Source organism: Polypterus senegalus, chromosome 3, assembly GCF_016835505.1.
Source record: "Polypterus senegalus isolate Bchr_013 chromosome 3, ASM1683550v1, whole genome shotgun sequence".
NCBI lineage: Eukaryota > Metazoa > Chordata > Cladistia > Polypteriformes > Polypteridae > Polypterus > Polypterus senegalus.
The window spans coordinates 233,162,439-233,177,789 of record NC_053156.1 but is presented as its reverse complement, the minus strand read 5'-3'; the positions used below and the strand labels follow the sequence as shown (position 1 = coordinate 233,177,789).

The window sequence follows — 15,351 nt, the reverse complement described above, 5'->3', positions numbered from 1 at the left end:
GTGATGAGTGTGACAGAGCAAGATGTAGAAGACAGGAAGATATGGAAGAAGATTATCCACTGTGACAACCCCTAATGGGAGCAGCCAAAAGAAGAAGAAGATTATTATATATTGTATAATATGTATTATTCTTATTAAAAGACTGTAAATGCTATCTTAACTTACGTCAGATCTCAGAAGCAGAGGTAGAACATAAAACTGAAAAGAATAATCAGACTAAGCAAGTATCAAAATACCAAAGAGACAAAAGAGCAAAAGAAACTCAAAGTAGTAAGTACAAGCAGTAATACTTTTAGTAATAGCTTAGTCAAAACTTGAAAATATTTCTTTAAAGATTTTTTCTGCTCCCAAAGTGATTTCTTAAATTAAGTTTAGACACCAATTAATAAATGGTATAGGCTTAAGTAAACAACTACTATTATGTCACTTTTAACACAGCATGCAACTCAGATGTACAAAGAGGCCAACATTTATAAAAATATGAAAAGGCCAAATTTAAAAGTGTGTTTCAGCAGTGTTTAAAATGCTCAACAGTACCAGCCTGACAAATGTCTATTTAAATAACACTATACAGATATTTGGTGGAGTAAAGCAAATTGTTGCCTTAAGAGTTTGTTCATACTTCTCTCTCAAAATACTAAGTGAGCTAGAGTTTGAAGATGTGAGTTTATTGTGTTTTGGAATTGAAGCTGGTTGTTTATATGAGTCTGCATTACATCCGTCCAGTAATTAATTTTAATCTACCAATGAATCTTTAACTTCTGCTACACGCAGAACTGCAATATCAATTTTCTAAAAAAATGTTATATTTTCTCATACAACAACTTTCAAAACATGCCATACAATGCCCACTTGAATGGCACCAAGGATTACATGTGAAAGTAAGTAGCTCCTCTGTCATGTAGCCAATCAGAGAATGTTTTATGTGCTAAATTAAACTTGTGACTAAGATACAGGTGATTTTATAAAGTAAATGCAAAATAAAGTTTTCAGGGTAACAAATACAGAATTTCAACATAACTGAGGTGTTAATGCCTGCCCAAAATAATAAAAAAACATTAACTAATAAATTAAACATTAACTAGTCCATCAAGGCCTCTGTTCAAATATTGATTATGATTGTGCATTCCATGAAAACTACAACATTGAAGATTGTTTCATATGACATTTAAAATAGAAAGGAATCAAGTGCAAAATTTAATTTAAAGGAAATAACATATTCTAGCAGCCTAAACAAAGTTTTTCTCTGAAACAGAAGATATGTTGCAGTTGTACACATGTACAATTTTGTGTTTAAATAAGAAATTCTTTACACTTTCAGTTTTCAAAACTTACAATAATACAATTTAAACATATAAAACCTAATCGTTTTACTATGTGATTTGATGCCTCTTTTGATTTGGTGTTTTTGTTTTACTGTTGTTGTTGACCTTCCTTCAGTTTGTTTAGTGTTACGAATAATCATTTGTTGCCATTTGTGTTAAAATAAATATTGATTTAACAATCATGGTTTACATGTTTAGATCAGTTAAAGCAAGATAATAACAAAATTCCACCGAACATGTTTTGTTTCCAAGACAAAATGAGTGAGGTCTTAATTCAGCTACCAGTGAGCTAAAAAGATAGCCAAACAAACTAGAAGGGTTTAAGCTGTATCTCGTAACCAGTTTATTACACTAGTGCCACTTTAGTGCCAAAACATCACTTCCAAAGGGCTTCAAAGTTTTGAACAAATATGGTAACAAAAATATTATGATTCATTACCTCTTGGCACGTTGTAGGGAAAGGTCTTCCATTATGCTTAGCAATTTTTTTGGCAATTCTGATTGCTTCTTTGTTCTTTTTGCAAATTAGCAACCACCTTGGAGATTCTGGAAGAAACCTTAAAAACAAATGACATTGATACTGAGCTTGGAAAGTTTAATTTCCAAGATAGTAAATTTAAGTATAGGCACCAAGTTCTATGCTTTCTACACCACTGAGTTTGAAGTCCCCAGAAGGCTTGTGCTGAAAGGAGTGGAGCTATCTCTCTCCCAATGATGCATCCATCCCTCAGTAGCTACATGCAGTTGTTTGAAAGGGACATGAAGGCACTTACTTAAATAATAATGCTGCAATGTGTTTCTGCACATGATGTAACATTTCCACAGTTAATGCTTACCTTGGACTCAAATGTATTTTATCAGACCTTCACTAACTTCTGATAAGACGTTTAAAAGTTCATTGTCAGTGAGCCTTCCCTGGCAGAGCTACAGTCCTGACTCATGCATAGTGCATACTCTGTCTGTTTCTAAGAATTCATCAACATGCAGATATTTGCACATAAATCACTGAAGTTCATCTTTATATTATGTAATCCAGAAAATGTTGTGAATCTCCATGTAACCTTTTAAGATGGCTTTCCGTCTACACATAAGCTTTTTTGAACTTCTCTGGATGAGTCATTTATATTGGCTGCTCAATATTAAATTACCCCTTTGCGTCAGATGCATCACTTCTCTAAGGCTCTTAGAAAAGCAGTCAATTAAACTGCTTTCCCTCTTAACCATTGATTATGATGTTTTACCTTCTTTTGTCCAAAATTTAATTTGTAATACTGTTCATTAAAAGCAGCATCATATTAAAAACAATGACAGACATGTTCTGCGGCTGCTGTGAGTAATATTTAAAAGGAGGATGTCACATGTTCACTGTTTTCTGTAATATTTTTATTTCCTCTTGAGTTAATTAACTTTCTTTTGGAATCTTGTGTTTTTTTGTAATGTTTGTTTTATAGCTGTCCCTAATTTCATCTTTTACTTTGTTATCTAGCTTTTTTAAGACTTAGTTTTATGTTACTCTTATATTTTAGTTCTATTATGATGCCATCATGTTTTTTAGTGGGAACTACCATTTTGAGACTTTGTTGCTAAGACACAGTACTGTAGTCTGTTTTGAAGGTCTAATCTCCAAGATCACATAACATCATCAGCAGAACAGTATTTAAGCTAGCATTATACATCAGTCGTTGTCCAAGTTTGTTTCAAGTTTGTGGGTACAAGTTTAAAACCTTTTGCCTGTACTGTTTTTATTGACTGTCTGGTAATAGATGTACTTCAATCCTTTGTCACATTAATATTTGTCTTCCTGATTTACATCCTCAACAGAGTTGCTTAATTTTGGTTTAATCTCCTGGTCTTTCTTTCCTTGCCTTTGTAGCCTCCAAATTAATTAACATCACTTGCAGAACATTTGCATATTAAGATGATCACAAGGGCCAAGAATAATTAAGTTTATACCAGCAGCATGACCTCAAATTACAAAGGTGCTGTACCCATTGGAAGTAGGAATTCATCCTTACCAAGATGTTATAGTAACTTATCACCAACAGTCAACTTGGCTGATTTTGAATTGTAGAAAACCCAAAACATTGAAGGGCATGAACACTGTCCAAAGTTCAAAACTGCAGGATTTTCTATTGGACTAGTAATGTTGACAGTACTAATAGTTTGATATACTATTAATGTCTATTGTAAGAACTTTCAACAAAATGTATTTAAAAAAACATTGCTATTATGAGATACACCCTTTATGGAACTCTGCTTAAAAACTAGATCAGTAGTACAGTGCCAAAATTAAAGCATGCAAGACAATTGCACAAAATGGAGGTTGAGATCAGAATCTGATGACCGACTTAACAGAGCTATAAAGCACTGTGCTAATAATGCAAAAACATTGTCAGATGGAAAATACTTGGAGAAAACTGTACAATAACTAGGCATAAGCAGTGGAAATGCAGTCAGTAAGATAACAGTAGTTATAATGATTGGCCTATGGAAATAAAGGCAACAGAAAAATTCAGTAAGGAAATAATTTAAAAACATAGAAACAAAGGAAAATGTTAATAACGTAAGGACATTTTTAATTATGAGCAGGGCTAAAAAAAAGTGAGCTTTTTAAAATAACAATCACAACCATTTTCTCCTTAGAACTAAATATAAAAATTTGACTAAGAATATCACTCTTTCAAAATTAGGTAAGCAACCATAACACTATGGACGCTAAAGTAACCGCCTTTGTAAAGAAGCACATATTATATTAGCTAGCTATAAAAAGTCAATGGATATTTTTAATCTGTGATTTTCAGTGCAGCACAGTGATGCAATGCCCAGTGCTGCTGTATCAATGCAGACATGTGCGTTCCAATCTCAGACCAATGATTATCTATGTGAAGTGAGCAGGCTCTCTCCAATGTTAGGCTAATTAGTGACTCTAATGGTATGAATGTGTGGGATTGTGTATTTGAACGTGCTCTGTTATGGTGGTGCTGGTGGTGCCTTGTCTAGTGTAGGTTCCTGCTATGTGGCCAGGATAAGGCTCTGACTCTTCTGACCTAGAATTTGGATTACATGTATTTAGAAAATTATGTTTCAAACACCATTAAATTCTGTATTTTGATTTGTGTTTTTCACTCTAAAAGCTGATATATAAAATAAACAGTGATTTAATGAGTGATTCAATTTTTGCTTAACTAATGTTTAAACAACTGATTTGTCAATAGTAACTAATGAATTATGAAATAAAGTGAAAGGACTGTTTTTTCTACAAGAAAGAGGTTTGCATAAGACAATGTATTCCTAGATGTGTTCTCAGTCTCAAGAGTGACTGACTACTTCCTCATTGTTAACATTTAGTGATACACTCACTTAACCAAAAGAAGTTCAAAACCAAAGGAACTGATCACTGACTGTAAAAACTAACAACTACAGTATTTGCAATGGATGCCTTGCGTTACCTACAGTATATAAAAACTACAGCAAAAGTTCTCTTCAGGTCCTAAGGCTGTGAGAAATGTTCCTTTCTACTGGCCATGGGATTTTCTGATTGAAAATGGAAGGAAGAAAAATATACTGTACCAGTAGTAGAGCAATAAAATGAATGTTGGTAAACTGATGGCAAGATTCAGCATCTTCCAGGAAGGAATGATGTAAGCAATTCCAGGCAGAACAATGATTCCAACAGTGAACAGTATCTGTGCCATGATGCCCACAATTCTCCTGTAGTTTGCACCAACAATTTCTGCAACTAGTTAATGAACAAAAAGCAATTTAATAACTAGCTCATCTTGTGATGGCAATGCAAAAATTATACTGATGTTCCATCTTCAAGAAACAAGATGTCTAAAAGAGTACCTCTTAAAGAACTGAGTCCACTTTCACACAAGAGATCTCAGTCATATAAAATGGAACATATTCTTATTCTGCCTCAGAAGAAATATGTTTCCCTGCTAAAGCTAAGCTCAGTTTAGTGTATACCAAGCTATATTAGTTAAAAGGGCCAATCAAATTTTCACCAAATCCATGTAATGCATAAGTGTCACTTTTAAGCACCAGGGCTTAGTGGAGTCTGCTATGAGCCACTGGTATCCTGCTTCACTAAATGGATCACAGTCTTACACAAAGATATTCAGTTTCATCTAAAGTAGTTCACTTTACCAGAGATAAGTCCACTTTTACCTACAGCCACTGTCACCCAAAAGAGTATTGTGCTGTCCAGTGAAACAGAAAGCAACCGAGTGTAGTCCACCATCATCCAGTGAGAACCAGTTTAGCCTTGCATTTCCTGTTCTATCTTTTATATTACCTGTTATAAACTGTTTTCTGCTGGGGGAATAGCACTAGGTCAGGGGATGCCAAACACCCAAATATACTGACTAAGAAGACCATACTATAGGGATAACTTTGGCCTCAAAATCAGAGGAGCTTGGGACTAATGCTACCTATCCTCTACACAACATCTTGTAGTGCAGCAGCTTTAGTTACCACAGTGTGCTATGAGGTGCTGCTAGGTCTCTTTTTCATCAATAGCCATCAGATAATATAATGACTCTTATCACATAAAACTTTACCCTAGGCAGTTATAATAGACACATTGGCACAGGGACAATATTCCTAAATACTATTACATCATTTTTATTATGTTAAATATACAATTCCGGGTCTTGCACTTATGTAATAGTAATCTACTATTTATCTGTCAATCTACGTATCTATTGTGGCACAGTTTTAATCAATTAAGTCAAGTATATTTCAGTGCACTTAAATTTCACTTATGAAGTCTGTCTAACATTGAGAATCCCAGTTACATGTAAGCAGTAAACAACATAACTATTTCCACATCACCCAGCATATCCCAGTTTCTCACAGTAGAGCTCAGTATTCTGCTCAACCAGAAAGTATTCAGGCCCCTGCACTTTTTACTTATTTTACTGTTGCAGTGTTATGTTAAAATTGTTTAAACTATTATTTTTTTCCTCATCAATAAACACTCAATACCTAACAGTGACAAAGCAAAAACAAGAGTTTTACAAAAACTGAATTATCACATTGAAACAAGTATTCAGACCCTTTGATGACACTTTAAATCTTGCCCAGGCACATTCCATTCTATTGACCATCAATGAGATGTTTCTACACCTTGTTTGGAGTCCACTTGTACTAATTTCAATTGACTGGATGTAATCCCACAGCTGACAATGTGTATGAGATCAAAAACCAAGCCATGAGATGACAGGAATAGTCTGTAAAGACAGGATTGTTTCAAGGCACAGATCTGGGGAAGGGAATAAAAAATGCCAGTAGCACTGAAGCTTCCCAAGAGCACAGTAGCCTCCATATTTCTTAAATGAAAGAAAACTAATCAGACTGATCAACTAATGGAGAAGTTAAGAGAGGTGACCGAGAACCTGATGGCCACTCTGACTGAGCTCCCAAAAATTTGTGTGGAAACTTCCAGAAGCACAATAATCACTACAGCGCTCCACTGATCTGAGCTTTAGAGATGCCAGATATAAGCCTCTCCTCAGTAAAAGATACATGAAAGCCCAGTTGAGATTATCAAAAAGGTGCTTAAAGCACTTCCAGATTATGAGAAATCAGATTTTCTGGTTTAATGAAACCAAAATTGAACTATCTGGCCTCAATTCTAAGCATCATTTTTGAAGGAAACCAGACACCGTTCGTCATCTTTGTAATGCCATTCCAACAGTGAAGCTTGGTGATGGCATCATCATGGTTTAGGGTTGTTTTTCAGCAGCAAGGGACTGGGAGATAATTCAAGGTAGAGACAAAGTTGAATGGAGCAAAGTACAGAGATATCCTTAATGAAACCTGCTCCAAAGCACTCTGGACTTTAGAAGGGTTGCCATCCAACAGGACAATGATCCTAAGCGTAAAGCAATTACAACACATGTGTTCTTTAGAGACAACTCTATGAATGACCTTGAGTAGCCCGACTAGAGCCTAGACTTGAACCCACCTGAATATCTCTGGAAATACTTGTGAATAGCTGTTCATTGATAGCCTTCTTCCATTCTGAAAGAGCTTTACAGGAACTGCAGAGAAGAATGGCAGAAAACCCCCAAATCCGAGGTTGTGAAAAGAAGACTCCACATTGTAATCACTGCCAAATGTGCTTCAAATGAGGGCTGAGTAAATGGTCTGAATACTTGAAATTGCATGAGATTTCAGTTTTTTTAATTTTAATAAACTTGCAAACACAAAATTCTCTCTTCACTTTGTCATTCTGAGGTATTGAGTGTTGCTTGATGAGGGAAAAAATGAATTTATATTATTTCAGCATAAGACTGCATCATAACAAAATGTGAAAAAAGTGAAAGGGTTTGAATAAACTCTAAATAAGCTGTATTAACAGATTGTTCTGGTACATCTTAAGTATCAACAGGTAACATTTTACAGTCTGTTTTCAACAATGCAGTACACTCTAAATGTGTTGCCGCATTTCAATGAAATCCTGTCAGATGAATTAGTTCAGAAAATAAGCAAATGTCTAATATCCAAGCCATTTGTGTATACTGTGTTTAACTCATGTGGAAGTGTATCACCTAGCTACACAGGTATAGCATATTATTTATCAATATTTCTGACTATAATCCTGGGTCATAAGTAATATCATTGCTTGTTGATTGTATGACCCTGAATTTTCAGTGCTTTTCTGCACTTTTTTCATTTGATTACACTTACTCTTTATGTGTCATATACTTTAAGCCTTACCAAGTACATTTGAGGCCATCCATACTCCTTTTGCAAAAAAGCCTTGAAGAATGCGAAAAAACAGCAATAAGATGTAGTTTGGTAAAAAAGATACAATAACACTTGCAACAGCCAGTCCAAAAGTTGAGATGAGGAAACAAAATTTCCTTCCATATCTGAAAAAGTAGTGGGGCAAAAGGGAGACAACAGTCAGTGCAACTAAAAGCATACTACTGTACACTGAGGTTGCATTCAGAATAAAAAGGCATGAACAAACTCTTTGGTCCTGTTGTATAAGAATACGCCTTATAACTGAAGGTACATCTTCAATCAACTTGCACTCTTTCACACAGAAGCAGCTTCATTACTGAGCATATAACTCTTCCGTTAGCAAAGTTTTACTTGATGTCCACCATCCAAAAGATTAACTCTACTTGTCTCAGTATTGACAAATGCAGAGAGGAGTAACTTCTTTGTTCTCTGGATAGTGTTCTACAGCTTATATTTGTAAAACACTGGTAAAACTCTACTTACCTGTCTGCCACATAACCTGTCAGAACAGCCCCTATCAAGTATCCTACTGACACTGAAGACTGGGTCCAATCCAACTTCCAGGAGTCTGTGCACACAAGATTAAACTAAAAAAAAACCGACAGAAATGAGACTCCACCACAATCACCAACATAAGACTTCTCAACACTTTCCCAGCAGACAGCAGAAAATGTCTATCTTAATTGTATCTTGATTTTGCTAAATGGTATATGTTTGTGTGTATATATAAATTAGGAGGTCTTAGGAGAAGAGCCAGTACTGCATACAATTCAAGAGTGTGTTCGCGGAACTCATGGTTTAGTCAGCATCTCACAATATCATGATGCTTTCAATGTCAACTCATTTGATTATTATTAGCCTATTTTATATTACAATGACAAATAAAGCATTTAGTATTTTTCAGTTCAATTTCACTTGACATAACAATCTAATGTCCCATTGAACGTGAGTTACTAGATTGAAAAGTTTTCTTCATGATTTTATCCCAACTCCCCTCAGCCCTGATCAGAACATGCTACAATAGAAAATGGATTAAGGTATAAAATTTCATTCCATCCTATGTCCCCTAAACTCTGCAACTCAAGAAATGTCTCACCAGGAAATGCTATATTTTTGGGTAGAAAAGGCGACAGAAGCCCTAATTTACTGTCTTGTTGTACCTTTAATAGATGATGCTGTTCATTAAAGTCTAAAGACTGTTTCTGACTTATATAGTTTATTTACTTATATAATTTACTAGGGGGCTCTGCCCCCTGCTCACTTCACTCGCCAGCCCCTGGGTTTGGTTAAGAGGATATACAATTTAAAGAGCTTGTTATTTTAATGGGAATTGTTAAATATGCATTATTTTCACCTTTACTTTAAAACTTCAGTTAAAACAATATTTGGAATTAACTTTTCTTCAATATCGCATTGAATTTTGATTTAATATTTGGATTTATATTGTGACTCACTGTACATGGGTGAATATTGATTCTTTCTGTCTAATAAATAAACTGACTTTTTCGAATGATTGTCCTTGTGATTTGTTAATTGTCATAGCAAAAGCTATTCTCACAGGAAACTGTAAACGTTTTAATATGAATGGCATATTAAGATCTCCTTTTGTGTTATTTAATGTTATTCGTGGAATATGTACTACATTACCTTTCTTGTCGCCTGTTAAAATTTTACATGTTAGAACTGTTCAACCAATTTTTAATAAACTAATATTGTTCCATTGCATAGTCCATCACTCATACATAAATTACACAATAACATTACGATACATCCTTCTTTCAACAGTAATTTGGTCGGTGGAAGACCGGACGGTGTTAACGCTTGTAGATATTCTATGGGATATTGTAAATCGATGTTTTCATCTTCAGCACGGATCACCACCAACTGCTTCAGCATAGTCTATTGATACACATTTAATCAATTTGCCGTGTAACCAGTTGACAATTTTCAGGTTAATTCTTTTGACTTCATCGTTTCTCACTGCTATATTTAGATGAATGGGTGATTCCAAACTGGCTCTTCGTAAGTGTGTGTGTGTATGTGTGTGCGAGTGTTTCGTAATTAAGCACTTTAATGGATTGGTGTCTGTCCAGGTTAAGTGCCGGAATGCACCTGATGACCATGGTCTTGTTTGAAAATAGTTGTAACTAGGGCATGACTTGAAAGAATCTCATGCCAAAAGTCTCCGTCTCGTGTGACTTGCTTCCAAAGGTTGAAAGTATGGTGTGACTTGAAAGAATCTCACGGTAAAAGACTCTGTCTTGTGGGACTTCCTTCCAAAAAGTCTCTTCAAAAAGTCACATCTCGTTGCAGGATTAGTCTCGTCTCATCCCAAGATTGATCAGTCCTGAATGCATATCAACCATCGACAAGCTCGCAAGAAAAGAAGCAAACGCTGATGAGATTTACATGGGTCTGTAATACAACTGCTGTGGTGGGCTGGCGCCCTGTCCAGGGATTGTTTCCTGCCTTGCGCCCTGTGTTGGCTGGGATTGGCTGCAACAGGCCCCTGTGACCCTGTAGTTAAAATACAGCGGGTTGGATAATGGATGGATGTAATACAAGTGATACTGTATCTCACCTGTAGATAATCATTACTCCATCATCCATGCAAAATTTGTGTCTACATTTTTGATCTCAAATACAGAAATATTTTACCAAACTTTCTTCACCATTTCAATGGATTCTTCTCGTTCTGTACCACAGATAAAACATAAGACACAAGATGAAATTAGCATTAAAGTCCCTTAATAAAATATCTTTTTAAGTTTCTCATGCACTCACAATATAAATATTATTTACTTCCTATGTGCAATGTTTAAATTAATTTACTTTAAATTTCAACTACCACAAATATGCCTAAATTGGAATTCTGCTATGGTTCTCCAATAATAATTTTGCTAGTTACATGCCATCTGTTACTCATATGTAAGTGTCGTTGGTCAATTGAACCAACTGTTATATTTTTATTCTAAAAAGAGAAGTCACCCGAACATTGATTCCTGTGAGACCCTGTTTTCTAACATCATCCAGAACCTCATCTATAACATTTGTGTACACACAAAAAAGGCTTGAAATGTGTAAACACAACTTCCCATGCAAACATCAGGATTTACAAAAGAAAATATGACGGGGAACATGCATATATTTATGGTAGCGTTGACCCATGCGTACATAACATTTTGGAGAAAGTAGGAAATGACTACAACCTTGTTGAAGCAGGGAAATGACGACTCACACTCATAATAAGTCATATCACTGGGCCATTACTATAGTGTACATTGACTTGACAAACATATTACACCTCAAAAATAATGAATATGATACATAGAGTATATTTTAGCTCCTTTTTAATAGGGTCAATGCTACGTATTTGCACTAAACAACTTTTGTAGTTTTTTGTTGGCAACCTGTTGTCATTTCTCAGGGAAATGGCAAACAGGTCAACAGTATCTCATATGAGCTTCAATTCATCATGCCCACTGTGCTGGAAGCACTTAACTGAGTGATGAGGCACACAGTACAGTATGTTTTCGCCAACATAAAATGAAATATTTGCAGCAGTGTCTAGTTCTTCTAACATAACCAGATTGCTTTACTGAACTCATATTTCAATAAATTGCATGAGAATGAAGCTGCTTTTGCTAACCTAAAGCAGGTAAACTCCATTAAAACACAATTCATCCAAGTTGTGACTGGCAAGCATCTTATCTCTTTGACCTAGGTGAACCTGTGATTCATTTATTTTGAGGCAAAGTAGCTTGATGTGATGGTGCTGTGTGTTGTGTCTGCTTGTTGGTAAGTTAATTAGCTGACCCTAAGTATTTTGTGTTGCCTGTACTATTCATTGTAATAGCAGTCATGTCATTATATGTGTCAGGTGCCTACCTACTCAGACATTAGTGCCATACGCCTTTCCCAGAACACCAAAACACAGAGGACAAGCATTATAATGCCGCATATTATTTTGCACAGTCAGATACTCTTGGATGCATGTGGTGGGGTCTCAATACATGAGGTGGGAGCTACTCTACCAGCCAATAAGATTCTGGAGCATTGTGACTGAATATGTATGAGATTGATTAGCATTTTGTATATTTGATGTTTCAGGGTGCATTTCAAGGCTCATTTATGTACAGATATTTACAAGGTATAGTTATTTATAAAGAGTAAATTATGTAGTAATGTGCATACTCTAAGTTTCATAAATACATTTTTTTTTGCTGTAAACATTTTCCTATTTTTTTTCTTGCTCAAATCCAGGCAAAATTATATAAATGAGGCCCCTTAATCTTGAAATGTTCCTCACACTATGACTTGCTGCTTCCGATGATTCAGTATATTTAATCAGTCTGCATACTGCACTTTGAATCATTCATCTCTGAAAATCAAGAATTATAATATCATTTTGCTGTCTGTAACATTTAAATATGTTTACATAACTCAATAACTTTTGTCCAAGCTAATGTCAACCTAAAATGCACCAAAATTTATTTTCTATGTGTTTTTTTTTTCATTTTGCTATTTCTCCTATATTTTAGTTGGATACTAATTTAACAAACAGGTATACTTTGAATATAAACCTAAGAGATCTTTCAGGAGCACCACATTAAGCGTTCTCCTTAAATTTTCAAAAACTCAGTCCTATTACATGTGTTATAACATAATTCAATGACTTCCAGCTTCTAGATTTGATTGGTTGTGATTGTGCTCTGTGTTAATCTTCTCAGTTAGGGAGCAGATGGATTTTTTTTTTCAAAAATTATTAAAAAAAAAAAGCATTATTCCCACCTGTCTATAGACTTATGATATTCTTCAGATATCGGCAATCTATACTAATAAAAGGCAAAGCCCTCACTAACTCACTCACTCATCACTAATTCTCCAACTTCCCGTGTAGATAGAAGGCTGAAATTTGGCAGGCTCATTCCTTACAGCTTACTTACAAAAGTTAAGCAGGTTTCATTTCGAAATTCTACACATAACGGTCATAACGGTCGATAACGGTCGACAACATCTGCCATGTTGAACTTTCTTATTTACGGCCCCATCTTCACGAACTTTGGTAGGCGGCTTCTCTGCGCTAACTGAAACCGATGTACGTACTTATTTCGATGGTATGATGCCACTTTCGGCCGCCATATTGAACTTTCCAATATCACTAATTCTCCAACTTCCTGTGTAGGTAGAAGGCTGAAATTTGGCATGCTCATTCCTTACAGCTTACTTACAAAAGTTGAGCAGGTTTCATTTCGAAATTCTACGCGTAACGGTCATAACGGTCAACAATGTCCGCCATGTTGAACTTTCTTATTTATGGCCCCATCTTCACGAAATTTGGTAGGTGGCTTCCCTCTGCTAACCAAAATCGATGCACGTACTTATTTCAGTGGTATGATGCCACTGTCGGCCGCCATGTTAAACTTTCCAATGTCACTAATTCTCCCACTTCCCGTGTAGGTAGAAGGCTGAAATTTGGCAGGCTCATTTCTTACAGCTTACTTACAAAAGTTAAGTAGGTTTCATTTCGATATTCTACGTGTAACTGTCATAACGGTTGACAATGTCCGCCATGTTGAACTTTCTTATTTATGGCCCCATCTTCACAAAATTTGGTAGGCGGCTTCCCTGCGCTAACTGAAACCAATGTACGTACTTATTTCAGTGGTATGACGCCACTGTTGGCCGCCATATTGAACTTTCCAACGTTCTTTGTTACTTATGTGCCCATCTTCAAGAAATTTGGTACGCGGGTTCCCAATGCTAACTGAATCCTACTTATGTAAATATAAACGTCCATCGCCTGCAGCTCGGTCACCGTGTGAGGTGGCATTGGGTCCCCCCCCAAGTAATTGTATTTATTTTCTTGTAACTTTATCTTTGTCGTCTTGTAAAGAATTTTTTGCTATATTGTGCTAAATGTGCTATAAAAATTAATTTTGTTGTTATTGTTATTTTTCACTAAAACAAAACTTCCTTTTATTGTACAGTGTAGAGGCAGACATTGCCTAGATGACATTAGTCATCCAATAACGTCAGAAACGTAAACATCTTCATTACATGTCTGATGTCCCTTACAAAATGATAAAAAATAAGGCAGTTTAAAGAGCCATGACATTTACCATTAAAAAGCAGATAAAAGATATGCAGTTACAAGGAAACGAAAGGTTTAAGATTTAGTATAAAGTATGCTCCATTTTGACGGTGCGGGTCAGCTCCATGCTATTGGTTGAATGAGCCTCTTGAACTCACTATTGCTGATAACATAATCGAGAGATGAGCCAGCGGATGAGGACACTCACACAAAGCAGAGGGTAGGTACATAAAAGTGCAAAAGTACTTTTATTAAAATAACCAAATCAAATTAGCATCCAAAAGTACAGTGTAAAAATATTCAATAAATAAATAATCTAAAAGAAAACAGTGCTAGTGGACATTAAAAACAATTCCATATATCTATACTAATAAAAGGCAAAGCCCTCACTGAGACTGACTGACTGACTGACTGACTCACTCACTCACTCACTGACTCATCACTAATTCTCCAATTTCCCGTGTAGGTGGAAGGCTGAAATTTGGTAGGCTGCGTCCCGCATCATCATGCCTCCCACGTAATTGAGTGCCTGCCCATATAAGGTAAATATTCGCGGGTGAAGGACTGTGCTTATCAAACGAAAATGAGATGGTCTAGTGTTTGGCACAAACTCAGCGAAAGTGCAAGAGAAACTTTTAAGTGCCAGGTCTTAGCTAACATTAAATAAAGCCGTAGACATCGCAAGATCACACAAGAGACCGGCTCACGTGAACTGACTGTTAACGCAGTAGGTAGAGAACAAGGAAGAGCTCCAAAGAGCGCTGAACAAAAAACGCATTACACAATTGAGAAGGCAGCAAAAGAATATGAAGCGAGTGACGCATACAAGCATATTCAGAAGTGCAGCTACTGCGGAAACAAAGCACGGTGTAAACAGTAAGTTTAAATTAAGTTTATAGACACGCTGCCGCTGGCATTTGTCATGCCTACGACGAATACGATATTCGGAAGAAACAAGTTTAATGAGAAGACACGAGGTATAAGCGAGACTTTGGTTCACTTTGTAACAGAGTTAAAATTGCTGTAGCGAGAAATTTTTAAGTGCTGGGTCTTAGCTAACATTAAATAAAGCCGTGGACATCGCAAGATCACACAAGAGACCAGCTCACGTGAACTAACTGTGAACGCAATATGTAGAGAACAAGGAAGAGCTCCAAAGAGCGCTGAACAAAAAAC

General features: G+C 35.9%; 1 protein-coding gene across 1 annotated transcript in view; it reads right to left on the bottom strand.

Annotated features, from left to right (window-relative positions):
* Positions 1 to 15,351, bottom strand: part of LOC120525980 (solute carrier family 22 member 3-like) — a 61,933-nt gene that overhangs the window by 37,585 nt on the left and 8,997 nt on the right. Inside the window, exons 2-5 of the mRNA XM_039748759.1 lie at positions 8,565 to 8,668; positions 8,052 to 8,206; positions 4,896 to 5,064; positions 1,765 to 1,882 (exon numbers count right to left, since the gene is read on the bottom strand). Of these exons, the coding sequence (XP_039604693.1) occupies positions 1,765 to 1,882; positions 4,896 to 5,064; positions 8,052 to 8,206; positions 8,565 to 8,668 (546 nt within the window). The remainder of the gene's footprint in view (positions 1 to 1,764; positions 1,883 to 4,895; positions 5,065 to 8,051; positions 8,207 to 8,564; positions 8,669 to 15,351) is intronic.